This window comes from Eubalaena glacialis, chromosome 1 (genome assembly GCF_028564815.1).
Source record: "Eubalaena glacialis isolate mEubGla1 chromosome 1, mEubGla1.1.hap2.+ XY, whole genome shotgun sequence".
NCBI lineage: Eukaryota > Metazoa > Chordata > Mammalia > Artiodactyla > Balaenidae > Eubalaena > Eubalaena glacialis.
Genome location: NC_083716.1, coordinates 63,568,511 through 63,595,455, shown reverse-complemented (window position 1 = coordinate 63,595,455; position 26,945 = coordinate 63,568,511). Strand labels below are relative to the sequence as shown.

Sequence of the window (26,945 nt, the reverse complement as noted above, 5' to 3'; positions counted from 1 at the left end):
TGGGGTGAGGGTGAAAGGGAAACCGAGGAAACTTTGAAGGGAGGACACTGAGAAAAGGAGGGAGGAACCATGCGGCCTCGGGTCTTGGGGGTTCTCTTGAAGACCTCTGATTTGGGAGCTTGGAGCTTGGGCTCAGCAGGCCACCCAGGCGGGATGGCCGGCTGGCAGCGGAAAGTGTTCTGGAGTCAGGGAGTGACGCAGGCAGGCGTGGGGTGCCGTCAGAGCCGGGGGGGATGAACTCCCAGGGCAGGGCTGTAGCACAGGAAGGAGGGAGCTAATGAGGCCCCTCCGATGGCAGAGAGCGCAGGGGACTGAGCCGCCGAGGAGGGGGCCTGGAGGTGGCCCGTGAGTCCAGGAGGGGGTGCTGGAGGGAAGGTGCAGCGGTTTCCCGTGGCTGCTCCATAACAAGCTACCACAACCCATGTGGTGTAGAGCAACAGGAATTTTATTCTCACAGTTCTGGAGGCTACAAGTCCAAAAGCAAGGCTCCAGCAGGACCGTGCTCCCCCTCTACCCCCGACAAAGACTCTGGGAAGAATCTTGCCTCTTCCAGGTTCCAGGGGCTCCCAGCGAGCCTTGGCTTCCCTTGGCCTGTGGCAGCACAACTCTGGTCTCGGCCTCTGCGTTCACTGGGCGCCCTCCCTGTGTGTCTGTCTCTGTGCCCTCTCCTTCTTGTAAGGACACTGGTCCTTGGATTTAGGGCTCACTCTGATCCAGTGTGACCTCGTCTTAACTAATTATGTCTGCAAAGACCCTATTTCCAAATCAGGTCGCATTTGAGATTCTGTGTTGACGTGAATTTGGGGGGGACACAGTTCAGCCCATTATAGTGGGTGGCATGTGGTGACAGGAGCCTGAGGGCTCAGACCAGGCCGTGGTTATGGGTGGGCTGCAAAGAGGACCCCTTGAAGGAGTCTTTCCCCGGAGCCACCCAGGAGCGGGTAAGGCGTTCACAGTGAGGGCAGAGGCTGCATTTTTAGGGAGTTTGGAGTGAAAGGAAGGAGGGGCCTGGTGGCCAGAGACAGTGAAGTCAAAGAGGTTTTTTTTCTTAGCCCAAGGGAGACCTGAGTGAGCCTCTTAGGCAGAAGAGTAGGAGGGATTAGCAGTGAAGGAGAGAGAGAGGAAATGCGGATGAGGAAGGTGGGGATTCGTGGTGGAGGTCTCCCAGAAGTCAGCTTCGGTGGAGGAAGAGCACCTTCTTGCCCTGGAAAGCTTTACACAGAGGGCAGGGAGGGCGGGGAGGCTCATTCCAGAAAACTTCAGGAACTTTGCTTATCCTCTGGCAGGAGTTCCAAAGGAGGTGTGAAAAAAGATCGCAGGCTGAGGAGGGCTTCCAAGCTATTGAAGAGCAAGATGTATCCTGGCCCCAGGGAGTCTGGGCCTGGAGAAGGCCTGAGAGTCCATGCTCAGGCCAAGCATCAGGGCTGATGTTAGAACAGCATGCAAAGGTCTCATGGGGCCTTCTTTCCTTGAAGTGGCTGGGTCATCTTTCCGGGCCTTACCTGTCTGGCTCTGACCCCAGCTTTGTTGTGCCCTTGGGCCCCTGGCTACCCCATCACACCTTGGTGGATCTGGGCTCCTGTTTCCCTCACCTCTCTGAACCCTGGAACAGGCATTGCCCCTCCCTCCCTGCCTAGCCAGCCCTCCCTGCTCATCCAGGCCCCCAGCCACAAACCCCTTAGTTTTCTGAGGCTGGTGCTCCAAACAGGGGGCCTTAGAACCCACAGACAGGACGCCACCTGCACCCCTCGTGGGGACACTGGCCCTCTGCTCACTTCTTGGCCTGCCCAGGAGTGACTGTGACCAGTGCCAAGGTGGAGGCGCTTCCTCTGCAGCATCCCAGACACAGAACTCAGCTCTGGGCTGTCCGAAGGCAGCAAGTTTGCAACGGCAAGCTATTCTTGGCTCCAGCCTGCTCGCTGCTGCTAATTTCATGCTCCTGTGATCCAGGTAACGGTTTGCTGCCTCGAGCTGCCACCCCCCAGGCTTGAATCGCTTTTTCTCGCCCGGCAGGAGCCCAGCTGCCTCCGCCGTGCTCTTGAGGTGGGGGCCATGCAAAGCTGCCTCTCAGAAGCCGCTGGGCGGCCGGCCCCAAGCTAGCTGGCCGCAGCTCGTGACTAATTTGCTGCACTTATTTCAAAGTGCGCAAATGGCATTCGGGGGAGAGGAAGCTTACCCAGGGCCTGCCAGTGATAAACGGGCTCATTTTGGGGCCTCCCTGCCTGAAGAAACCTCTTTCCCTGGACTCTGAGCTCAGAATTAAATTCTTCCAGAAGAGATGCTTAGCATGGAGCCTCTCAGCGTGGAGGAGAGGAAATGCTTCCCGACGTAAAATGTGCCTCACATCTGGCCAGCTGGCTCTGCTGGGTTTTTAGATTGTGTTTGAAGAGCATCTCTCCCCCTTCCTGGTGTTCACAAGCTGGGCTAGAGGGTCACGGCCGGAAATGGTTTCTTCCTTTCCACTGCAAGTGGATCAATGCCCTGTGCCCCAGCCACAGGGCTGCTCCACACTGACCTGCCGCCTGGGGGCCGCTGGCACCTAGCGCCCCCGGGCGGGCTCTGTCCACACTCTGGGTTTTGATCCCCGCCCCCACCTGTCCTGGGGCGTTCTGCTGGGGTTTGCATGGTCAGGAGAGAAGCTGGAAGCCTGCCCAGTGCTTCCCAACTACAATGTCCTCCTTCACATGGCCTGTGCTTATCAGCAGACCGTATCCATCCATTTCGGTGACTGACAGTAGTGAGGGTTTTCTCTCAATCTTTATTATTTTTTTTGCCCTTATTACTGCTACTCCGATCTACAGGCCTGAGGAAATGCACAAGGGAATGGACTGTGGGGTTTAAGGAAAAGAGAGAGTTAACAGGCAGAGGGGAGAACTCAAGCCCCGTCATTTGCTGGCTGGGGCAGAGGGAAGACGCCACCCTGATGGAACCTTTGATCCCGCGGGCTGGTCCCAGCTCACTGCTGGGAAGGCATGTGGGCTGCCAGTCCCGGCCTCTGGGGCAGCCAGTGACATGCTGTAATCCCAGTGACGGTGTTTGGGTTTGTGTGACTGTGAGGCACGCGGCCTCAGCTACAGTGGCTCTTACGTTTGTGGAGCGATGATAATGATCTCCCCATCCCACCCCTGCCCTGCATCAGAAAATACTGCCACCAGCACTCTCCAAGTGTGCACCTCTGTGCAATTCATCCACCTCTGTTAGCCTCAAGCTTCTTATCTGTAAAATGGGGGCAATCCCAGTTCTGACTTGCTCTTACAGGCTGAGTTAAGAGCAAATGGACTGGGGTCTGTGCAGGCCACATGTAAGCAGTTTTGTTCAAACGTCAATAACCTGGTACTCTGCAGGGCTTCCGTGTCCATTGGATTACCTGGCAAGTGCCAAAGAGGACCTTTGATGTTACCTTTGCCAGACGCCGAGCCCTAGGTAATTACAGAGTGCAGGGGAGATACTGGAGGGCAGGGGGATTAGATTAGACATTCAAGGAGCAGAAGTTTTCCTCTTTGTTCCTCAGAGCTGGGCTCGCCTCACATTGAGTTGGAGAATTCAGAATGGTGGGGCCACTCTCTCTCCTTAGCACCCCGAGGGGGAGGGGCAGGTGCTGTGGCTGCATTCCTGCCTCTCGGCCCTGTGTCTGGATTGAATGGATCACAGGGTGCCTTTCTGTCTCAGTGCAGTAGATTCCTGTGGATGCTGAGGAAAGCCTCAGGGTGGTCTGTTCCGACAAATGAGCTGGGGTTAGAGTCCTAAGTGGCAAAGAAGCATCCATCCCTGCCTTTGCATGTGCTCTTCCCACCTCTTGGAATGCCATTTCTCTCTCCACCAGCAACACCTCCCCATATCTGTCTGGCAAACTTCCCCCCATCATTCAGGCTACAGTCCAAGATGGCCTCCTATGGGAAGCCCCCCCAAACTCCCTCCTTCCCTCGCCTCCCATCCCTTGTATCCATTGTTCTACAGCTGTAGGATTGCACCAGACTACATGCTCCCTAAGGGCATCAGGCACCCTATCTTTTCTATTTTATACGCTAAACCACCAGCACAATGTTGGGCACACAGGGGCTTGCCACATCTTCAGTGAACAAAGGAGTGGGTAGAACAGGAAGGGATGCTGATGTGGATGGACAGTGGCCACTCAGCCAGGCTGAGGGCTGTGGGATTACCAGCCTCTGGGTCTCCTGCCTCCTGGGGCAGACAAACCTGCTTGGGGACCTTTCATCATCTCATAAAGTCCTGCCCTGCTACATCCACCCACCTTCCAGCCCTGCCTTCTTCCTGAATCAGATACGGTCTCCCACCTGCAATTATGTCAGGCCCAAACTGACCCCCATGAGCTGTGTAAACAGGGCTGCCATGCTGCACAGCTCTGCGGAGCTCCATTCATATCGCCGTCTACGTGACTGGTGCCCCCTGGGGTTGTGCACAGCACAGCCTCCACTGTCATAGGAGGGGGCCCAGTGCCATTGCCCTCCTCCACTCCTCCGAGACCGGAGTCCTTGGTGTCCTTGGGTTTACCTCTGGAGGTAGAGGCTGCAGCCTTGTTGCAAGGTGCCTGGTGGGATAAATAACAACAGAGCCTTTTGAGGGAACTCTCAGGGATCAGTCCCAAGTGGAGGTGAACCATGGTGTGAATTATCCCCAAACGTTGCATTGCGTAAAATCACCCTGTGGGATGGAGATTTCAGATTGCTTCGGAGGGGGCAGCACTGTTACCATTCTGACTGCAATGCGTTTGAACCAGTATTCAGATGTCTTCACATTTCCTTGAGTGAAATGGGAGAAGGTAACCTCAACAGGCCTTGGAAGCAAATGAGACGAACCCAGGAAGTGAGTACCAGCTGCAAGTCTGCAATGTGTGGGATCGAGAATTGAACATAGGGCTTTGGCTTTGCTGTTGGATGTTTCTTAGAAAGGAACCTGAGGCAGCACCTTACCTGTGATACTCCATGGGGAGTGCAGTCCTAGGGAGGTAAGAGTGAGGGAAAGGGGAGTGAGGCAGGAATGGAAGAGAGCAGCTACAGGCTGTGGTATCACTGCGCTGACCACAGCTTTGCAACTAAACACAGCTGCTTCCTCAGGCACACGGGATGTCCCCCGAGGAGCCACGTGGAGCCACCACATTTTAGAACAGATGTGGTGGAGGGGGGTGAGGAAGGAAAGACAAGCAATGTGTCTCTAGTCTCCTTCCCATCTCCCTCCTCTCATTGGTTGAAGCCTACCTTGTGGGTGGGGCTTTGCCTTCCCCACCCTTCAGAGAGGGTCACCCGGCCCCTCCCAGAGCCACCCAGGGAGCAAGAGCCTCTGCAAGCACAGCCCAAGCAGTACGCAGGCTCAGGGGTCTCTCCTTGGCAGCTGGCCCCCCTGCTGGTGGCGGCAGTGGCTTTATGACCACATGGGACCAAGTAGCAAGGCAAATGGCCTGAGGGGCAGGTGAGGTGAGCAGATCTGGGGTGGCATGTAAACTAAATCCAGTTTCTTGAAATCAGTGCATGCTGCTTGCAAAAATGATCCTAATTTTAGCAAAGGATTTGGAGAGGAAAGGCTAGGGGGACTGATGTGGTCGGCAAGCATAACCTTCTTTCCCCTCGTGGGCAGGCATGTTGGTCCTCATGTCTGGCGAGAAGTTGAATAAAATCATGGTCAGCTGTCTCTGCCTTCATCAAGGAACTGAATTTAAATTGCAACAGGAAGCTGCGATATTCAGAAAAACCCCCGTTACTAGGAACTCAGCTATCCCAAACCCTCACTAAATAGGAATCTACTGCTGCAGAACAGAATACTACCAACTTAGCGGCTTACAACAACACACGTTTGTTATCTCACAGTATCTGTAGGCCAGGAGTCTGGGCACAGCCTAACCCATTCCTCTGCTCAGGGTCTCACATGGCTGCAGTAAGGGGTTAGCCAAGGCTGCAGTCTCACTGGAGGCTCAACTGGAGAAGGATCACTTCCAGGCTTACTTGGGTTGTTGGCAGAACTCAGTTCCTTGCGGTTGTAGGACTGAGAGCTTCAGTTTCTTGCTGGCTATTGGCCAGAAACCACTCTCAGTGACTAGGGGTCACCTGCAGTCCTTGCCACATGGGTTCCCTTAGCCTGGCCCCCTGCCTTCTCCAAGCCATCAAGGGAGGAAAAAAAGAGTCCAGCAAGATGAGTACCACCATCTCATGTAACATAATCCTGTCCACATGATCGTGTATACCTGTCACCTTTGCCGTGTTCTGTTAGTTAGAAGCAAGTCCAGGCAAGTCCCAGCCACACTCAGCAGAGGGGATGATACAAGGGCATGAACACAGGAGGCTGGGATCATGGGGGCCACCCTAAGAGCCTGCCCACCACACCTCATTTTGCTAGAACTCTGCTTATAAGTAAAAGCAGCAAATAATGAAGTAAAAACCACCACATGTTTATATCAGGAATTAAGTTTAAAAAAAAAAAAAAAAAAAAGCTCTGTGGGATGTGCTGAGTCCACCTGTGTCACCAGCCACAGCTCCCGGATCTGAACCAGTAGAAAGATGACCCAGGGTCAAGTCCATTCTTCCCCTGTCCCCATGCCCCACCCTGCCCCCCACCACGTGCCCTTTGTAAAGCAGAGAAATGGGCTCAATCAACAGAAAGGGAGTCCTAGCCTTACCCAGTTGTCAATATTTAAAAAGCTTTTCCAACATTAAAAGGAACTTCTTCTGCTTAAATATCAACAAACCAGAACATTCAATTACCTAGAAAATCCCCATTCCTAAAATGTTCAAGGAACCTGAGCCTGCTTGAAAAAACAAAGACAGAGCTTCTGCATCCCACGTGATGGCCGTTTATAGATTTGCCACAAAATGAACAGCCACTGAAGGAAGGCTGTCATGAGGAACTCAGATTTGGGGCAGTCCTGGCCCCCACCTGCAGCTGTCTCTTCCTTGGGGCCCTTTTCCATTGCTTCCAACCGCCCAACGCCTGCCTGGCCTCACCTATGCCCAGCCACTATGTCAAGGCATAATTGACTGAGTGCCTCAGACCAGTCCAGGCTCCACTGAACCCATCAGGGCAGGACAATGAGGTGGCTCCTCAAAGGAGGAAGGCTATTTCTAAGGCTCATGGTTGATGGACCACAGTAGCTGTGATTATCATTTTAATTGCAAGGCCATCACAATCTTATATTCAGGGTGTGGATTTCAGAGACCACAAAGCACTCTGCAGCCTTAAAAACAGACTGTGGAAACGGTCTGTGCTTCAGACTAGAAGTGGCCCATTATGACATCTTTCTTTCTTGGCCTCCACATTGCAATCAGACTCTCCCAGAAAGAAAAGATCTTACCCTCCCTTTTAAGGTTTGACGCAAATCCCGCCTCCTCTGGGATCTTTTCCCCAAACCCATATTCATTCCCATTCTCTCCAGGACTCAGCCCCCTCGTCCTACTCCCCTACCCAGAACTCCCTTAGAACTCACTGCTCCTACCACTGATTTGACAACAACCCCCCACAGAATTCTGACAGCTCTTCCTATGGTGTTTTGAGACATTAAAAAACCTCACACTCTATCTTACACTCTCAATGGGACACCCTGTTCTTAACAGGGAAGAAGCATGTCTTAAACTCTGCAGAGATCCCTACAATTGCCTGAGCTCTTTGCACATTGGCAAGATTTTTGCACACATTGTTCTTGGTACTTGGCACATTCATACTCAAAATAGTTCCCCAGTTAAGTTCAATTTTGTAAACTTTCCAGAGTACTCACAGCTTTTTTATTTTTTAGGGTAAAGAATATCATTCGTATAAAGCCCTTGTACTTGCACACGGTATACTTAATACATGGAAGCTGTTTTCACGGCTTAGAACCTATTGTCATTACTGACCTGGGGCTCACGGTTTGACATAAAAGGACCAAAGCCAAGATGTGTCAGCCTTTCCAGTGTTTTGGCTTTTTGTTCGACACGTATATTGAGGGATGAGGTACACTCAGTAAAATCTCCCCTAGTGAGTGGACAATTCCCTGAGCTTTGATAAATGCATACAGTTGCCACTCAGTTTCTTCAGCTGAAAGTTGCAGCACATTATAATCAGGAATCTTTGTCTTTTCTGTGGTCTCATGCACTCTTTGTCTATAATACTGTCGAGCTACTTCCAGGAAAATGCCCTTTTTCCTCATCTTGGCTAGACTAAGAGCCACTTCCCCAAGTGGCTTTGACCTTGGGTAGCAGCTCTATTGAAGGAGCAAATCCAGAGTCAGAACAGAGTTTCTCTGCAAGGATCAGGGCCCCATGTATTTCTAAGAGGCCTCACTTGGTTGCAAGAATGTGAGAATGTGGATGAGTCGTAACAAAACCCATCTGGATATCTCCAAAATTTGACAATGAGCTAAGACGACTGATAGGATAAAATTTTTCTTTGTAAACATACGTCAAGTCCTGTCTCCATTGCCTCAGACGTGGGTGGAACAGGTAGGATGGGTGGGAGCATGGGCTGCAGAGCGTTAGTGCAGGGACAAAGTCCTACCCTTCCTTATGTCCCCAGAACTTAGCACAGCTCGTTGCTGGTGTCTGTTGTGTGACCGAGTGAGTGGTCTTAGGTTAGAGATGGGGCAAGACCATGCCATCTTGGGGTGGACTTACCCATCACTCGTAGGTGTCTAAAGACAGTGGGGAGAAGACCCACCAAGAGGGGCCCTGTGCGTGCTCTCAGGTGGGGCCCCTCCCCTCCATCCTGAGTGACCTCAGCGGACTCCTCACTTCTGTGATTGCAGAACTACTTTGAGAGCTACCTGGCCGTTGCCTCCACTGTACCCTCCGTGCTGTGCCTCCTGGTGAATTTCCTGCTTGTCAACAGGTAGGCCGCTTTCCTCCCTCTCCCAGGCCCCTGACCTTCACCTCCAGCCTCATCCACTCCCCTTTGGTCCACAGTTGCTTCTCTTCTGACGGCTTAAATGTATCCACTAAAGTAGGAAGCAGGCAGTTCAGACTCCTCCATGAAGACTGAGAGTCAGATCGGTTACCTGGGGCCCTGCCTATGGAATGCCCGGTCAGGGAGCCACACGTTGCCACATGGGGTCAGAGCTGACTGTCAACAGCTGCCTGGGCCGCAGGGACACCACGGATGGTGGGTAGGGCCCGGGGAGCAAGGTTTGTGGAGGCTGGTCTTCCAAGCATTTCTGAGAGCCGTGGAAAGTTAAGAGCCTGGGGACTTCCCTGGTGGTCCAATGGTTAGGACTCTGTGCTTCCAACGCAGGGGGCACGGATTCGATCCCCGGTCTGTCAGGGAACTAAGATCCCACATGCCGCGTGGAGTGACCAAAAAAAAAAAAAAAAAAAAATCAGAGCCGGAAGTTAAGAGGCTGGCACCCCACCCTGGCTCTCACTATATGGGAATGGGTCACCCAATGCTCAGTGCCAAGCTGGTAACAGCAGCTCATGAGTTGACCACCTATGGGGGTGGTCAGTGGGTGACTTCTGACACAGCATTTGTGAAGGGTGGGATGCACTGTGGGAGAAGGAATGATTTAGGAGATAGCCCGTGGCCCTTTCACCCCACTGGGTGACTGGTGGCATCCGTTCTCCATTTAGGTTTACAGGGGTAACAGCCTGAGCTACTTTGCCTGCATTTCCCCTAAGCTATCATTAGCTGATAAAGGTAGCTACGTTGTGATTCAGAAACTTGGGCATCTCTTGGGCACGGCCTACTGAAACCTTAGGTCGCTGGTGGCAAACCTGTTTTACCCAACTCTGCTCAGTTTGTAGTGACTACCTGGATCTCTGCTTGAACAGGATTCTACGGCAGGTCTGACCTCAGAGTGTGTGCTGTGATTGATTATTGATGTCTGTTCTGAGTCCAGGAGGAGAGAGGGCAGCGCATGTGCCTCAGGTGTGCTAAGCCTGAATAGACCAGTCTTTCCAAACATATTATTGTTGTGGGGTTATTCCAATGATCTGTTGTTGCAGAAAAATGATCCCAGAGCATGGTGGCTGAAAACACTACCACTATCTCTCATGGTTCTGGGAGTCAGCAGGCTCAGCCGGCAGCTCTGGTTGGCCCTCTCTCATGCGGCTGTAGACAGCTGGGGCCTCCGCGGGGCACCTCTCTTTCTGTCTCTGTCCCTCCCCTCGGTCTCTCGCAGGTTGGCCTCAGGTAGCAGGACTTTTCATGTTGTGGCTGAAGAGCAGGCGCTCCAAGAGAGCAAGGCAGAAGCTGCATGGTTTTGGTAACCTAGTCTCTGCAGTCACAAACTGTCCCTTCTGCCCACTCAGTTTTAAGGGACCAGGGACCCCACCTTTCAATGGAAGGAATGTCAAAGAATTTTGCACGCCTCTTAAAACCAAAGTGAAGGCTGGACGAGCAAGAGGGAGAATGGTCTGAGATGGCCTGGGGGCCGAAAGCCAGCTGGCCCCTAACCTGCCTGCTCATGCCTGTCCCTGGCACACGGGGCTACGGTCAGTGTCCTGGCAGGAGGAACGCAGCCTCCAGAGATCCCGCCCAGAAGGAGGCAGGGAATGGAGTTATGAGCAGGGCAGAGCTGGGTCCCTGGCAGTGACTCAGAAGAGAAGGCATGAGGAAAGGAAGGGCATGCAAGAAGAGGACGACAAGGAAGAGGTGACAGAGCCATGGCGGTGGGCAGTCCCTCGGCCTCTCACCGCCCTCTCTCCTTTCCAGGCCCCTCTCATGATCCTCTGTCCAAAGTGGAGGTCAGGAGATGTGCGCAGGACCACAGTGCCAGGAAGGGCTGGCTTGAGCTGGCGTCTTACCTGGCACTGCCCCCTCTGTGGTCGTGAGGTCCAGCAGGCCGGAAGCCAGCCGGGACCAGGGATAGCAGTGGCAGGGAAGGCCCAGCCTCAGGGCCCTGGGCGAATAATCTCTGATCATCGTACTTAGCATTCTGAGCACTCATAGCCCTTGGAGGCATTCTCTCCTTTAATCTGCAATGGCCAAGAGCAGCAAATTTATTCCCCTGTTTTACAGATGGGAAAACAGGCTGACAGAGGTGACCTGCCCAAGGTCATGTGGCCATTAAGAGGTTGGAGCCAGGATTGGAACTGGGACCCTTCTTCCCCCACATCCGTGCTTGGAACCTCTGGGCCACCTGCCTCCTAGTTCTCCAGCTTCGCGGGACCCCTCCCTGCAGCCAGAGCCGCATCTCAGACCTTATAAGTGAGAGCCCATTTCTGCCCTGGCTTCAGGCTACTGGAGGGAAGGAGGTGGTGAAGAAGGTCTGGGTCTGTCTGCAGTGGGCACTGCCCTCCCGAGGATGACTGGGAGCTGGCTCTGAGGGCTCAGTGTTACAGGGCATCCTCCAGAAGGGTCCTGCCCACCCCAGGGCCAGCCTGTGCCCTTTCCCGGCTCCAGGAGAGGGGTGAGGGCCATGTGGAAAATGCTCCCAGCCTCTGTCTGTTTCTGGACAGTGGGAAGATGGTTTGGAGCTAAGTTGTTTTTTATTTAATGTGCGAGATTGAAATGTCCCCTTTTCTCCCCTCCTGGAGAACCCTGGCTTTCTCTAACTGGCTCATCCATAATCGCCAAGTGTTTTATTATGTTAAATCTGTAGCATCATAAATACTTATGAGGAGGATTTACATTTTGGAGACTTATGAAGAAATCAGTCCCCTGGGGTCCTGAGCCCTCGTGAGCAAGGGAGGGAAGCTGGCAGCCTGGGTACATCTGGCAGCCCTCTCTAAGAATCTCATGTCAGTATGACCTGCCCCAGGGTCCCAGGGCTGGAGCTGTCACTTCAGACGTCCCCTGTGCCAGAGCAGAGCCACCAAGCCTAGGGCAGCACTTGTCTAGACTTTCCCTAAAATCCCAACAGTGTTACCACCCCCTGGGCTGCTGTCCAGGTGGAAGGAGCAGAGAGTAAGGCAGTGTGCCCCCGTTAGTGCATGTGGGGTGGACTTGCACGGGGCACATTTTATAAAGCTTTACAAGCATCGACAATAGCCCCAGGCAAGATCCCTGAGGGCTTGGAGCCCCTGCAGGGAAGGTCCAGCTGAGAATGGGTTCTGCAGCTGGCAGTTAGCTGGCGAGGAGGAGACCTGTGCAGGTGAGGGGTGTGACGGGGGAGCAGAGGCAGAGTTGGCAGCTGCGTTGCTTTTGTAATGCATTTGGTGTTTACCTCCTCCTCTCGCACTCTGCCCTCCTCTCCCTGCCCTGGGGGTGCTTGGGTAAGAAGTCCCCCAGCTCTCTCCAAAGCAACTTTCCTCTTCAAGCAACTACTTACCTTGTTTTGACAGGCACAGAGAGCTTCTGGGATGCCAGCAGCATTCCTGGGGTGGACCTTTCCTGCGCTGCATCTGGGAGGAGGTGGTTGGAGACAGAGGCCATTCCCAAGGCTGGCTGGGATCGCTGCTGCTGTTTCCAGCTGTCTCCCTGCCATGCTGAGGGGGTCAAAAAGCAGAGCGTGAAGGGGAGCTTGAGGCCCAGCGTGCACTGCTGGGACCCCTTAGTTATCAATTTGTGCATCCAGCAGGTGCTTACCAGGTGCCTGCCAGGCCCTATGCCAGCCCTGGGGGTGAGAACGAGATGGGGCCCTGTCCCTGTGCTGCTTCTCATGTCTCCTAGTCTGTCCTTTGCCTTCTTCTTGCCCCAAGGAACTGCTAAAACTTTGGGGCATTAGTCCCCAGCCTTTCCACTTGAATTTTTTCAGATTTAGAAGCATAAACTGGAAGAAACCTGAGCTTTTTCTTGTCCCACCTCTTCTTTTTCAAGGAAACTGAGGCCCAGAAAGGTTGAATATTTGCCTGGGGTCACACAGTGAATTGGTGGCAGAGTTGGCAGGGTTTCTGTCTCTGGACTCAGGCTCTGTGCCCCTGTGGCTCTTATCTTTGGGGTGGGTGGGGAAGCTCCAGCTCCTGGGAGAGAGTTGTGGGGGGAACTGTGTGACAGGGTTGAGTATGTAGCATCACCCTGAGCATCAGAGTAAGGCCTGACCACCAGCCTTCAGGGCACCTGGTGTGCATTTAAAATAGATACTCAGGGGCCCCTGGGGTCCAGTTGCTCACCTGACTGCCCACCAGCTCCTGCCCAGGCCAAGTCCCCTGCAGACCCTGGGAAGATGTGTCTTGATGTGGAGTTTCTCAGAAACAGACCCTGGAATAAGGATTCAAGTGCAGGTAGTTTATTTGGGTGGCCACAGTAGGAGAAGGGGGGAGACTGGGAAGGAATGGCAGCCAGTAAAGGAAGCCTTATCAAGCCAGCTCCCATAGAAGGTGACTGAGCTTCAGCTGCTCAGAACTCTGGCAGCCAGTGTGGAACACACACCTGAAGGGGTGGGAGCTGGGGTGTTTATCCACCCACCTCCCCATCATTGGCTGAAGGCTGTTCTTGGGAGGTGTTAATCAATCACCTGTCACTTGCAGCCTGCTTCCTGGTAAGAGGGGAGGGCAGGAGGGCAGGGCACCCATTGCTCAGAGGTGGAGTCTCTGACTATGTCGCTCCCCAACTGGAAACCCTGATGTGCCTCTACGTGTTGGTTGGCACTCTTGGTAACAAAGGAAAGAGACACAAAAAGGATTTTCTCATTCTTTCCCTAGAAAATTAAAGTCAGGGCTGCCTCCATTGCTGGATCTAGGGGAGTACAAACGTCCTTCTCATCCGCCGGCCCTGGGTTCTGTGTGTGCCTACTTGGCTTCATCTCAAATGTGACCTCTCCCCATGCAGCTGGCCAGATACGGACCAGCAGCCCCCGACACAGTCCTGGCAGAGACCCAGCTTCTCTCTACCTTTGAGTCCCAGCGATGACTGACTGGCCCTGCCTAGGACACATGCTAACCCCTAACCCAATCCAGTGGCCAGAGGTATGGGTGGGACACTCTGATCACCCCAGACCAGGTCGTGTGCCCTCATTTGTGGATGGGTTGGTGTGGACAGTATGACTGTCCACCTCCGCAGGACAACTTGGCATGGAAGGAGTGCTCTTGGTGGGAGGGATGCTGGCAGACAAAGCCTGCATGCCCACTCCACACCCCACTCTGAGGATCAAGTCTTGGCACTTATCAGTAGGACTAGGCCCTCCAGGGTGGGGCTCCATGTCTGTCTGGTATCCTCTGCTCTCAGTGTCACCTGCAGCCAGAGTCCATTTTAATTCCCTGAGTGTGCTACACTCTCTCTCACAAGATATGTGCACTCACATCCAGACATACCTTACACTCCAGCTTAGGTATCGCCTCCAAAAAACCTATGAGATGCCCAGAGTGGGTTTCGTGCCCCTCAGATGTGCCCAGGATGCCCTATGGCCCTGCTGATGGAGCACTTTGCACACTGGAACAAAATGCCTGTCCCTCATCTGTCCTGTGTCCCGGGCATCCAGCCCAGTGCTGGACACACAGTAGTTGGCCAGTGTATTTGTGGAATGAACATACCAGAGAGGACGTGCCTTAGCAAGACAGCCATGGGCTGGGGCTCAGCAGACCTGGGTCCTCATCCCAGCTCCTCACACCACAACCTTGAACTACCCCTTCACTTCCTCGGGCTTCCTTCTGCCCCTGACACAGCCCAGGCAGCACCTGCTCTCCCTTCAGCCAAGGATAGGAAGGAAACTCAAATTAGCCTGGGGCCACAAAAACACCTTGAAAAAATCCTTTCTTGCTTTTCATGCTCATCATTTCACACCTCTTTATGTATGTATATATTTTTCTCTACATTTCACGTCTTTCTTTTTTTATCCAAAAGAAATTTGTGTATAACTAATCTGGATTTTCTCCCAGCCGCCACCCACTGGTTAGCAGGAAAATTAACTAAACATCCAATCTGGTTTAAAGCTTAGTCTAATCTGATGATTTAAACAGCCTCTTTAGATGATGTTCTCTCTCCCTGGAATAAAAATGCAGTTTCACAGAGAGCTAGGCTTCCCTGCTTCTCCCTGCAGGACAGTGTCTGGGCAGGTTGGAGGCTGGGAGAGGTGTAAGGCTTACATGCAGGAGTGGGGTTGGATGGGGGGAGCTGGCTCTAGCTTGGCGTCAGCTGCTGCCCATGACAACTGAGACCATCACAGGAGCCTCCTTCTGCCCTGGCCACCTGTTCTGGGCCACCCATATTCCCTTCATTCCCAGGGAGGCAGTAGAGTGTTGTTCTGAGAGCACATGTGGGAGCAGCTGACTGACCTTGGGCAAGTTGCTTAGCCTCTGTGACCTCAGTTTCCTTATCTGTATATGTGGGGTAGGTAAGAATACCTATTTTGTGGAGCTGGTGTGAGAATTCAACAAGTGAGCATTTAGAAAACACTTAGAAGAGTACCTAGCACAAATGAAGTACTATCTCAGTGTTTGCTTTGATGACGACAGTGCTGGTGATGATTTTCTTCTCTTCTCCCTTCTCTCCCTGCCACTGCTAAGTTTTGGGGGAAGGAATCCCAGTGGGTGGTTGTTCTGTTTAAACACTAGACAAAGCCAGCGGGAGCTCATCCCCGTGGCAGGAGGAACAGGGGTCTTGCCTCAAGAGCCCTCATCTCCTGTCCTTGAACCTCACAGCAAGATGCAAAGAAGGAGCATCTGAGAGCATTTGCCCTGAGCTGGGTACTGCTGCCCGGTTCTATACACTCCCCCCCAGAGATCCTCACAAGCACACCTTCAGGTAGATTGATTCTCCTTTCTTTTGTACAGATGCAGAAGCTGAAACCAGAATGATAGAGTCCCTAATCCAAGTCCACACAGGACTGTGAGCCAGGAAGGCAAGATTCAGACCCAGGCCTCCTGACTGCAGAGTGCACGGTCCCAGCCACTGAGCACACCTGCTTCCCTTAAGAATGTTCGCCAACCCCAGCCTGGCATGGGAGGCCCGAGGGGGTCTCTAACCGCTTCTGGTATCCTCGCCTTAGGGTTCCGATTCATGTCCGCGTGCTGGCCTCGCTGACTGTCATGCTGGCCATCTTCGTGGTGATGACCGTGCTGGTGAAGGTGGACACCTCCTCCTGGACCCACAGCTTCTTCGCCATCACCATCGTCTGCATGGCGATCCTCAGTGGCTCCTCCACCATCTTCAATAGCAGCGTCTTCGGCATGACTGGTTCCTTCCCCATGAGGAATTCCCAGGCACTGATATCAGGTGAGAGCTGGGGTCCAGACAGCTGAGCAGGTCAGTCTACTTGGGGGTTATTTGAAGGAGCCAGAGGTGAGCATGTGGTAGCCCTTCCAGAAAAAGAAATGAGTGTTAGTTGTGTTTCCATGATCTATTATTGTGTAACGAAGCACCCGAAAACTTCTTAGTGGCTTAGAACAATAAGAATCATTTCTTTGGCCCATGGATCTGCAGTTTGGGTAGAAGTTCGCAGGGACAGCTTTCCTCCTCTGCTCCACGTGGCATCAGCCAGGATAGCTCACCTGGAGCTGGAGGATCCACTTTCGAGATGGTGTGCTCACCCAGCTGGTGTGGTGGTGCTGGCTGTTAGCTGGAAGCTCAGCTGGGGCTGGGGCTGGGGCCAGGGTTTCTCTCCATGTGGACCTCACCACAGCTGCTTGGGCTTCCCCATAGCATGGCCTCTGGGTTGCAAGAACAAGCATCCCAAGAGGCCCAGGCAGAAGCATTATTTCCTTTTATGACTTAGCCTTGAAAGACATTTAGGGGCACTTCCACTATAGCCATAAGCCTACCTGGATTCAAGGGAAGAAAACACAGACCCACATATCTCAGTGGGTGAGTATGAAAATCATACTGTAATGGGAGGGGAGACATAGTTGCAGCTCCTTTTGGAAAATACAGTCTGCCTACCAAGTGCATTCCCTGAACCAGTGTTCCTCTCTTTCCCTCCCTCCTCTCCTCCTTTCCCTTCTCCTGTCCCCTTTCCTACTCGTTATTTTTCCTTTCCCTTACTTTTTCCCCCTTCTTTTCTCCATCTTTTCTCCCCTCTATCTGTATTTTCTTCCTCTGTAATTTTGTAGAAGACCTACTATGTGCCAGGGATTCAAAGATGAACAAGACTCAGCCTCCCAGGAGCTGATAGCCTAGTAATAAACTCCTCTGTTACCCTGAACTTTGGCATTTTACGGGGCTGCTGACATGACTTGGGCCGACCCCTTTAACTAAAATTTTGATCCTAACCTAAGCCTGTTGCCTAGAGCTTAGCAGTTCTGTTCTCTCACCCAAATGTCTCAACAAGATAAAAAGGAGCTGGGTCAGGAAGAATCTGTGCTTTCCCAGGAGACCACCATCCCTTAAAGCAAGACTGGGAGCTCAGCTGCTCTGTTCAGTGTCTCTGCATGTCCATGTTGTGTGAAGGGGTGCAGTAAGCATTTGCCCACTTGAGAAGCATTTTGCGAAGAATCTGCGCTGTGCCCATTAATTGATAATGCCAAGTAGTATGTGACAGGGATGACAAATACCTGGATAAGTGTATATCTCCTCCCCGTTCTCACACCAGTGCCAGACATCACTAATCGATCTGTATCTTTCCTCCTAAGCGTCTAAATCCTTCTCAACGTAGCACTGGTTGACACTTACTGTCAACAGATCAGAGTTCAGATGTGAGCTCAAATCTGTTTGCCATTTTTGATATAAGATTAGGCTTCTGGCTGTATCCTCAGAGAAACCCTTGGGCGTAAAGTAAAATAAAAGTGGACCCATCGCTAAGTTTCCTGAGTACAATGAATATGCCCCTAGCAGTCCTTCAAGAAGGGCATGCCTAGGCTGAGGGAAGTGGCCACTGAACACTGGATTTAATCCCTTCTGTCATCCTGGTCTCTTGTCCCCTCATCTCCCTCCATCCTGCTAGAGGATGTATTTTTCAATATAACAACCTTGCTGGCTATCTCTCCAGGAGCCAGTGACCAAGCACACCGATATGTTGGCAAGGCGCCCTTCAGGTTCATCTGGCCACCTGCGAACCTTCCAGAGAAGGAGACTCTCCCGTGCATTTTTAAGAAAGTCCATTTTTGAAAAGTGGAGAAATCTAGTACTCACACATCAGTATTAATTACCCTGGGCCCTAAGCCGTTGTCACCACTGTTTGCAGCTCCCAGTGGGCACCCGTCACCCTGGAAGATTCGAGGTGTCCCAATCTTCCAGAGGCCTCAGTGCCACTCACCAGCCCCCGTTGTTTTTCGTCCAGAGGAGCCCATCTGTGAATTCTGTGTGTGTTGACATCTGAGGAACAATTCATTTGTTTTGTACTGGTGTTTTTTTAAGTCCCTCATTTGCATGTATTTCCATAACTGATGAGATAAAAGTAGGGAGTCATGAAGGATGAGCTCCCCGAGGCCTGGTTTGTTGTTGATGATAATATTATAAATTCTCTACAAGTTGGGAAGAGAGAGAGGAAAATCAATAGGCAGTGATGTTAAGATCTCTTCCTCAGGGCAGCTAGGGAATGTCTTACGGAGTTTAACTCCAGTTCTTACAAATCACCCAGGTGGGGATTACAGCTTCTCAGAAGTTGGCACCCTCTTGGCAAAGAGTTTACCCTGTTGTTGCTGTTTTGATGTAGGAAGGACAGAAATAACCAAACACCTAATTGGGAATCTGAGAGGATTTATATGGCACTTCTCAGTACCAGACGCTGTCCTGCTTTCCATGTAATGATCCTCTTAATCTTCGTAACAGCCCAAAGAGGTGGGTTTTAACATCCCCATTTTACAGATAAGGAAACGGAGGCACAGAGAAGTTAAGTGACTTGCTGAAGCTCACACACGTAGAAGTGGTAGAGCCAGGATTGGACTCAGATGTTTTGATTCTAGAGTCTGTGCTAGAATTAAAACATCACTATGCTAACTTTCATTTCTTTACCCTCCTCTCAAATCCCAACCTCTTGCCCCACCCAGGCTAATAGAACTCATATTGAGAAGGTTGGAGAGAAAAAGGGCCGTGGACTGTTTCTGGCAGAGCCACAGAGGTGTCAGGCAGAGAGTGGGTGAGGCAGTGAGGATGGGCATCGTGGTGGACGAGGGCCCAACTGTCCCTCTCCCACCTCTGCTCTGTGCAACAATGGGCAGTGAAGTGGTGCCTGGTCAGACCTGCCAAGTAATGACAAAGCAGCTCGTGCCCACACGGACCAGTTGGCTGTTTGCAGTCAGTGGCCCTCTTGCCTCCTTGAGACTCAGTACCCTGATCCTCTAATGCAGGCAAATCCATCCGTGCAGCCAGGCAATCCTGTATTCACAGGCACTTACTGTTTTGATCCTATTGGATGTGTCCATGTATTCATTGTTTTTTCCATTCACTGTTTCCATTTCCATCCCACTGTGGTCTCGTGGGAGGGACAGGACAAGTACGAGTCCCATCTTCCAGGCAAATAAACAGGCTGAGAGGAGTAATGATCTGCTCACACGTGACCATGTATAAGCTGTGACTCGTGGCCAGTACCAGTTGACCACCCACGGTTGTGAGGGTTCAACAGAGAAGCAAGACACATGCCCTGCTTCCCAGAAGTGACTGTGTGATTGTGGTGAAGAAGGGGACTGACATTTGTAGAAAGCCTGCTGTGTGCTGGGCTGTTTCTAAACATCATCTCATTCAGTCCTTGTTCTGCAAGGCAGGTGTCATTGTCCCCATTTTACAGATGAACAAACTCTGGTCCCAAGAAGTCATGTTGCCCGCAGGCCGGAGCCTCTTTCCCAGTGTGGTTGTTGGGTGGTTGGACCCCAGGGCAGGGAGAGGAGCTCTCTGAGATGTCCCACCCCTGAATCTAAAGTTTCTGACCCCATCAGAAGGGCAATAAAGAGAGATGGAGGGTCGAGGGTCGAAGGTGAAACCAGGATGCGGGTGAAACCTTGGAGGCCATTTGCCTCCTCAGGCAGCAGCCTCTTCCATGCCCCTTGGAGAAGAGCTGGGCTAGGGATACCCTCCTAGAGTCAGAAAGCTCACGGCTGCAGGACCCTCCGGGTCTGCCAAGGCCTCGCCATACTGTGAGAACAGCAGCATTCTTCTCAGCAGGGACAACGTGAAGCTGGAGCAGAGCGCGGGCGGGCCTGAGAGGCAGGGAGGATGGGCCCGCCCTGACCGTCTGCGGGGTGTCCCACGCTCTCCGCAGGAGGAGCCATGGGGGGCACCCTCAGTGCCGTGGCCTCGCTGGTAGACCTGGCGGGGGCCAGTGACGTGACGGACAGCACCCTGGCCTTCTTCCTGACGGCGGACGTCTTCCTGGCACTCTGCATCGGGCTCTACCTGCTGCTGCCGCGGCTGGACTACGCCAGGTGAGGCCCGCGCTAGCTCTCTGCGGCATCCTTCTTTTATGTATGCTTATACCTTTATCCTGTCTACTTGAGTTCTTCTGTCCTCTAGCTAGAGCCCATGTTCGTTTCCTGGTTTACTGCCTGTCTCCCCGCTGGAGCGTGACCTCCCCTGAGGGCAGAAATGGTGTGGGTTTTGTTCTTTGCTGTATCCCATGCCGCGAGCTGTGCCTGGCTCATAGTCGTTGCTCAGTAAATTGGCTGGGCCGTTGGACATGAGAAGTTGGCTTTGCGTAGCAGCCCCAAGCAGCTAAGCAGCTAAGCAGCTGGAGTCTGCATGTTTTCCGTCAGAGCGGGCAGGCGGCGGAAGTGGGACCTGAGGGAAGATAATGATGGAAAGTAGCTCCTTGGGCTGAGCACCTCCCCTGCTCCTGCTGTGTGCTCAGCCCGGCCTCATGGGGCTTCTCCTTTAACGCTCACACACGCGCTTCTCGTGGGGTGCAGCACTGTGACTTATCGTAATTATTCCCATTCACACATGAGAAAATGAGGCTCAGAGAGGCTGAATTACTTGCCTGAGTCCCACAGCCCGTCGGCAGCAAAGCCAGCATTCGAGCCCAACTCCAAACCTCTGTTTCTAACCCCTGTCTCTTGGGGCCTCTCTCGACCCTGCAGGACCTCTTTCCTTGCCTTAGTCTCTCTCGCTTTCTCTCTCTCCTTCCTCCTTTTTCTTTTTTGCTTCCTGCTGCTCTTTAAAAAACAACCCATGACTTTTTCTTGCTTTTTATTCTTTTCAATGCATTTTCATAGCCATTGTCGTATTTGATATAGGAATGGCAGGAATTATATTCCCCATTATACAGGTGACTAGACGGAGACAGGGAAGGCCAGGTGCTTGGCCTGTGGTCCCACAGCGTGTGAGCCGCAGAGCTGGGGGAGAGCGTGGGTCCTGGCTCTGCCGGATCCACAGGAACCTATTTGGTGTGGGGGGCACCGAGCTAAGCAGTCCATTTTTTTCACTTAGGATATATGACAACCTTGTGCAGTTTTTACTGTATTTTCCCATTTTACCGATGAGGAAACTGAGGCTTTGGAGAGTTAACAGACATGCCCAGGTTTCTTACCTGGTGAGTCATAGGCGGGGATTGGAACCTGGAGCTGTTTCCCGGCTGCACCATTTCCACTGCATCCTGCTGCATCCCTGGCTTGTGACTGCGAGGCCCTTCCTCACCACTGACTACTCCTGTCCCTGTGAGAGTCGCCTCGTTAATCCCCAGAGCCCCCTGCCTTCACCAGAATCCTGAATCTGCCGGGGCAGGTTGCTCTCCCCAGTTAGAGGATTGTTGTAACTTCAGCTGGCCTCCGAGGCCTCAGGAGGATAAAAGGGGACTGAGTGATGACACCAGGTACCCCAGGTGGCTACAGACCTGAGTCTGCCCACCCCCTCCCTGCCCCTTCAGGGCTGTCGTCAGAAATTACCCAGTTGTGCTCCACGATGATGTCCCTGTGATTCCTGCGGTCTGACTGGCTCGCTGTCCTCCCAGCCCCTCATATACTGCCTGACACCTTGTTGCTGCTGATTAAATTATTTTGAGTCAGTGAACAGAAGGCAGGAGGTTCCCACCACTCCTGCTGTTTCCCTGTGTCCTGTTTCAGGGAGCCTCGCGTGGGCTGTTTACACCGGGGTGGCCAACCTTCCTTGTTTGCCTGGGGCTGAAGTCCCAGGGGTTCCCAGGACCGGGAGCTTTCAGTGCTAAAACCAGGATAGTCTCGGGCAAACCAGGACAGGTGGTCACCCTAGTTTTCAGTCTCACTTAAGCAAGCCAAAATCCTTTCCAGCTGAGCACGTGAGACAAGAGAACAATCTAGTGCTATGCCAGCCCATGGAAGTTTCTATTTCTTTGCATAGTGGTCAAGACTTCTGGGTTTACAGAAACCCATCTTAGGATGGAGCTTTAGAGCTGTGCTCCCAGGGCTGCTCAAACTAAATCTTACTTAAAAGGGAGCCCACAGGTGCTGCACCCAGGAGGGCTGGGCTAGGCTGCCCCATCCCACTCAGGAGGAACTGAGCCTCACGCAGTGGTGGAAGCTGCTGACTGCGGTCGGGTGAGATGGGGCAGTTAGATTTGGAAGAACTTATGAAGAAGAGCTTTGACCAGAAGAACTTGGTGGGAAGCTTCCTCAGAGCAGACTAAGGCAAGGACTTATTGCTGAGTAGAAGCAGAAGTAAGAATAGTCCTTTCTCTAAATAGTGATTGGGAAACAAGGCAAGGTTCAAGGCCGAAGTGCTCAGCTCAGCATTAAATGGAAAAGTGATTCTGGGGAGGAGTCCTCCCACTGACTCGCTCATGGACAGTATGTAGGCTCTTAGGATGTGAAGGCTGGCAGGGATCTCAGAAGCTACAGCTACAGAACCCCTCCATTTTACAGAGGAGGAAACTGAGGCCCCGAGAGGGGAGTACCTGGCCTAAGGTCACAGTGGGGAGGCAGAAGTAGTGCTGAAACCAGAACCCAGCTATCACCAACCTACTGTTCTCCCCGGCCCCACACCAGTCCTTCTGTTTGAGATATATTAATACAGTCAGCCCATGTCTCCTGGTTTTTAGGCACCCAAGGCCCAGAGAGGTTGAGTGACTCAGGAAAGGTCACACAGCAATGCAACGAGACCCAAGCCTTTTCTACTCTGGTCAGAGTAGCAGAAATTGAAAAAATTGATCATATTCAGTGTTGAGTATATGGGGGAAAAGACACTTTTATAGGCTTATCAGTTCTTTCAACAATTATGTTTTGAAGGGTTATTCTGTGCCCAGAGATTTAGCTGGGAACAGCCAAATGTGTCTTTGCCCCAGAGAGCTGTCTTCTATTGAAGGAGACAGATGATAAACCAGTAAACCAACACAATGATTATAAATTGTGGTCAGTTTTTTTTAGAGAAACAGGTGCTCTCATGGAGATTGAAGGGTTAGGTTACTTTAGTTAGGGTAGGTAGGTGGTACAAAGCAGAGATAAATTGGTTCTACCTATCTGGAGAGCAGTTTATCAATATCTATCAAAATTTTAAAAGTACAAACCTTGTGATCCAGCAGTTCTTCTTTTAGAAATCTGCTCTACTGAAATACTAGTATATATGTGCCAGGATTTATGTATAGGGACATTCATTGCACCATTATTTGTAGTAGAGAAAAACTAGAGCTAACCTAAATGTCCAGCATTAGGGGAGCAGTTAAATTGTCTATCCATACAGTGAAATACTCTGCAGCAACAGAGACAGAGCTGTCTGTCCCTGTGTGAAAGGATGGCCACAAGATAACTCTTCTTTGGGCAATTGTGTGTATACATTTATGTATAATAGTTATGCATGTATTTAGGCAGTTATATAATGTATTTATATTATGTTAGTTATACGGTTGCAAAAAGTTTTACAATATGTATAGTTCGATCCCACTTTTGCGTAAGAAACATAGCTGTGTGTGTGTGGTGTTTGCACATGCATGGAACAATATACACCAGACTTTTAATGATCTGTACCTCTAAGGAGTGAGACCAGAGGTGGGAGGTGAGAGTTCTTGTTCTACTGTATCATTCCTCTTATGTATTATTTGGGTTTATTGCATCAAGCATGTGTTACTTTTATAATTTAAGATTTTAAATTACTTTTATATTTGAAGAATAAATGCTACTTTAGCTCCACCTCTCCCCACCCCCAAAACCAAACAAAAATAAGTGAGTGAAGACTGGATCCCAGGCTCACCGTGCAGTGGTCAGTGCTGGTTTCCTCTCTCCCTGCTCATGGCATGGCCAGCACCACAGAACAATGGACTGGAGTCCAGCCTTACAGGCAGCTCCGGGACAGGAAGGCTGGGGACTGTGCAGGCCTCCCTCTGGCCACCCTGCAGCACACGTGTCATCTGAGGGCATCCTTTAGGTACATGCTGGACCTAAAGACCCCCTGAAAATCTGAAAATCCCGAGTGACCCTGCTTTCCAGCCCCTCTTACCACTAGCCTCTCTCCTGCAGGTACTATATGAGGCCTGTCTGGCCGGCTGTGTTTTCTGGTGAAGAGCAGCTGCCCCAGGACTCCCCCAATCCCCCTTTGGTGGCCCCTGGATCCAGCGACTCCCAGACACCACCCCTCCGCCCCATCTTGAAGAAGACTGCAGGCCTGGGCTTCTGCATCATCTACCTCTTCTTCATCACCAGCCTCGTCTTCCCCGCCATCTCCAGCAACATCGAGTCCCTCAGCAAGGGCTCGGGCTCGCCGTGGAGCACCAAGTTCTTTGTGCCCCTCACCACCTTCCTCCTGTACAACTTTGCCGACCTGTGCGGCCGGCAGATCACAGCCTGGATCCACGTTCCAGGGCCCAGAAGCAAGGTGCTCCCCGGGCTCGTGCTCCTCCGGACCTGTCTCGTCCCCCTCTTTGTGTTCTGCAACTACCAGCCCCGCGTCCACCTGCAGGCGGTGGTCTTCCAGTCTGACGTGTACCCAGTGCTCTTCACCTCTCTGCTGGGGCTCAGCAACGGCTACCTCAGCACCCTGGCTCTCATCTATGGGCCTAAGATCGTGCCCAGGGAGCTAGCCGAGGCCACTGGGGTGGTGATGTCCTTTTACATGTGCTTGGGCCTGGTGCTCGGCTCAGCGTGCTCTGCCCTGCTCGTGCACCTCATCTAGGAGGGGTGACGGCTAGACCTCGGTGCTGTGCGATGCCTGGGAGCCTCAGCAAGATGGGCAGGAAGTGCCAGGAGGGCCCAGGCGGCGAGCAGGAAGGGCTGGAGTTGGGCTCTAAAGAGCGCAGAGCACAGAGCACACCCGGGCCTCGTTGCTGCCAGGGAGCTGGGACCAGTGCTGTCCCCAGGACCAGGTAGACATTCCAGATACTTTGACAGATGTCCTGAGATGTTTTGAGGACCAAAGACACCTGAATAAGACACAGTTACAAGTTACACAGAAAGCTCCTTGCCGATGGGTACATTCTGCCTGTTGTTATTCCCTCTTGGGGAAAGTGTTGCCAGTGTTCGGCTCTTGAGTTGTTACAGGGTGAGTGCCAAGACCGTCTACAGGCCCTTTGCCTTCTCCCAGCCTCGCTCCTTCCAGCTGATGGCAAGATGCGAGACTCCTTAGCCCTCCCTACCCGGAGGAGGTCCCCCTGGGATGGCCAGTCCTCAGGCCTAAGACCCAAGCCTGTGCAGACCCCCACTTTCCACCAACCAGACTGGGGACCCTGGGAAGACAGGCCTTCCAGGAGCCCTTCCTTCCCTGGACATGGGCTCCAGAGGGCCTCCCTGCTGTACCCAGGACCAAGCATGTCAGGTCTGGATTTCAAACAGGGATGCTTAAAGTGGTCTATGGCCTGGGTCAGGGCAGGGTTTAATGTCCATGTTTACAATATGTCAAGGCCATTGGTGCAAGGGCCTAATAAATACCTGGGTATTTAATGAAAGCCTTATTGGTGGCTGTTTTAGGGTCTTGGCAGGAAACAGCATACTCAAATTGAGTAATTTAAGGATATTTGAAGAGTGGGTGTAGGAACCCTAAGGGGTTATGCATTATATCCCAGAAGTATTGGGCTGGCCAAAAAGTGCTTTCGGGTTTCTCCGTAAGACATTGGCCAACCCAATAGTAAGGCTGTTCTACCCCAGGACTGAAGGGAGGGACACGTCTAGCCTGCTGTGACCGACACGAGGCATGTTCCCTCCTCCCGTCCATCTCCTCCACGCCCCTGTGGACTGAGTCACAGCCAAGGAGCAGGCGGAAGATGGAGACTGGACTGGAGGGGCAGAGGGTGTCCAGAGGGGGCCAGTAGCCCCTTCACCTTCCTAGGTTGGTTTATTATGAACATCAGCTGAGCTCTGAAGCTTTGGTCAACAGAATTAGGTGTTGCTTTGTCCTGGTTTTTTCTGGGTAGTCGTATATTTTGAAGCTGTTGTTTCAAAAGGCAACCCTCAGGTTCTGAGGCCCGCACACACTTGTGATTACCTGACATGAGTAGTAATTTATATTTTTTCAGGTTCCTTGAAGCCTCCCGCAAGGCTGTTCCTTGGGGGAGCAGGCTGACATGGGAATCCGAGAGAGGAAGGAACTAGATCAGACCAGGAGTTCTTTCTCAAGAGTTGTGCAGGAAGCACAGAGCTTGCCCCGAAAAGTGGCAACCCTGAGAGCCGTGAATCAACCGGCTCCTGCTCTGAAGCGCACCGGATCCGAGATGTCCTGTGGACAGCTGATTAAACCGGGAAGCAGTCAGTAGTCCACCCAGTGGCAGCAGCTTATCTTCCCCACCGACTCGGCTGATACACACTCCCTCTCTTTGGCGAGAGAATTGAAGAGGACACCGTTGAAAGGTTTCCTGAAACTTGATACTTGAAAAAAAATTTTTTTTATTTTAAAAATAAAGTCTCCCCTCCCCTTGCAGGAAGTTGAAATCTCCCCCTTGGTTTTTTTTCACTGACTTCAATGCTGTTGATCATTTGGGGCATCTGTCTGGGAGGTGAGGTGACTCATCTCAACCTCAGGTATCTTATAAATGGGCAGCATGTCTGTTTTAAGGTAAAACAGCAGTCTGAGCTCAGGGGTAGGGACCACCCTGGAGCTAACAGAGGAGGAGGGGTGGGGGTCTCGCATGCTGTGTTGAAGGGGGGTAGCTTTCCCCTGTTAGTGAGTTGATTTGGAATTAGCGTGGAGTGAATGGGGAAGAGGGTGGCCAGCGTGATGATGCAGTGTCGTGGGGAGCTGAGGAGATGACGGGCTCGGTCAGTGCCAGCTGTGCTGCTGCGACCGCTGCCGGAAGAGGGGCCGGCTGCTTGGCTGGTGGGAGGGTTATCCAGGCTTTTGCCCACTTTTCTTTGTTGCTCACTTTAGTGGGCATTTTGCAAAGGATCATTCCTTCTCAG

General features: G+C 52.2%; 1 protein-coding gene across 4 annotated transcripts in view; it reads left to right on the top strand.

Moving 5' to 3' along the window:
- Positions 1–26,557, top strand: part of SLC29A3 (solute carrier family 29 member 3) — a 42,787-nt gene extending 16,230 nt beyond the window's left edge. Inside the window, exons 3-7 of one of the 4 annotated variants that reach the window (XR_009701645.1) lie at positions 8,726–8,808; positions 15,779–16,005; positions 19,922–20,084; positions 24,078–25,095; positions 26,066–26,557. Coding sequence is in view for 2 of the 4 variants with exons in the window: in XM_061197478.1 (XP_061053461.1) it covers positions 8,726–8,808; positions 15,779–16,005; positions 19,922–20,084; positions 24,078–24,729 (1,125 nt within the window). In the remaining 2 variants the exon portion in view is untranslated. Of the gene's footprint in view, positions 1–8,725; positions 8,809–15,778; positions 16,006–19,921; positions 20,085–24,077 lie in introns of all 4 variants that reach the window. The other 3 variants (XR_009701646.1, XM_061197478.1, XM_061197490.1) reach the window with 3 other exon arrangements.
- Positions 26,558–26,945: the final 388 nt, after the last annotated feature.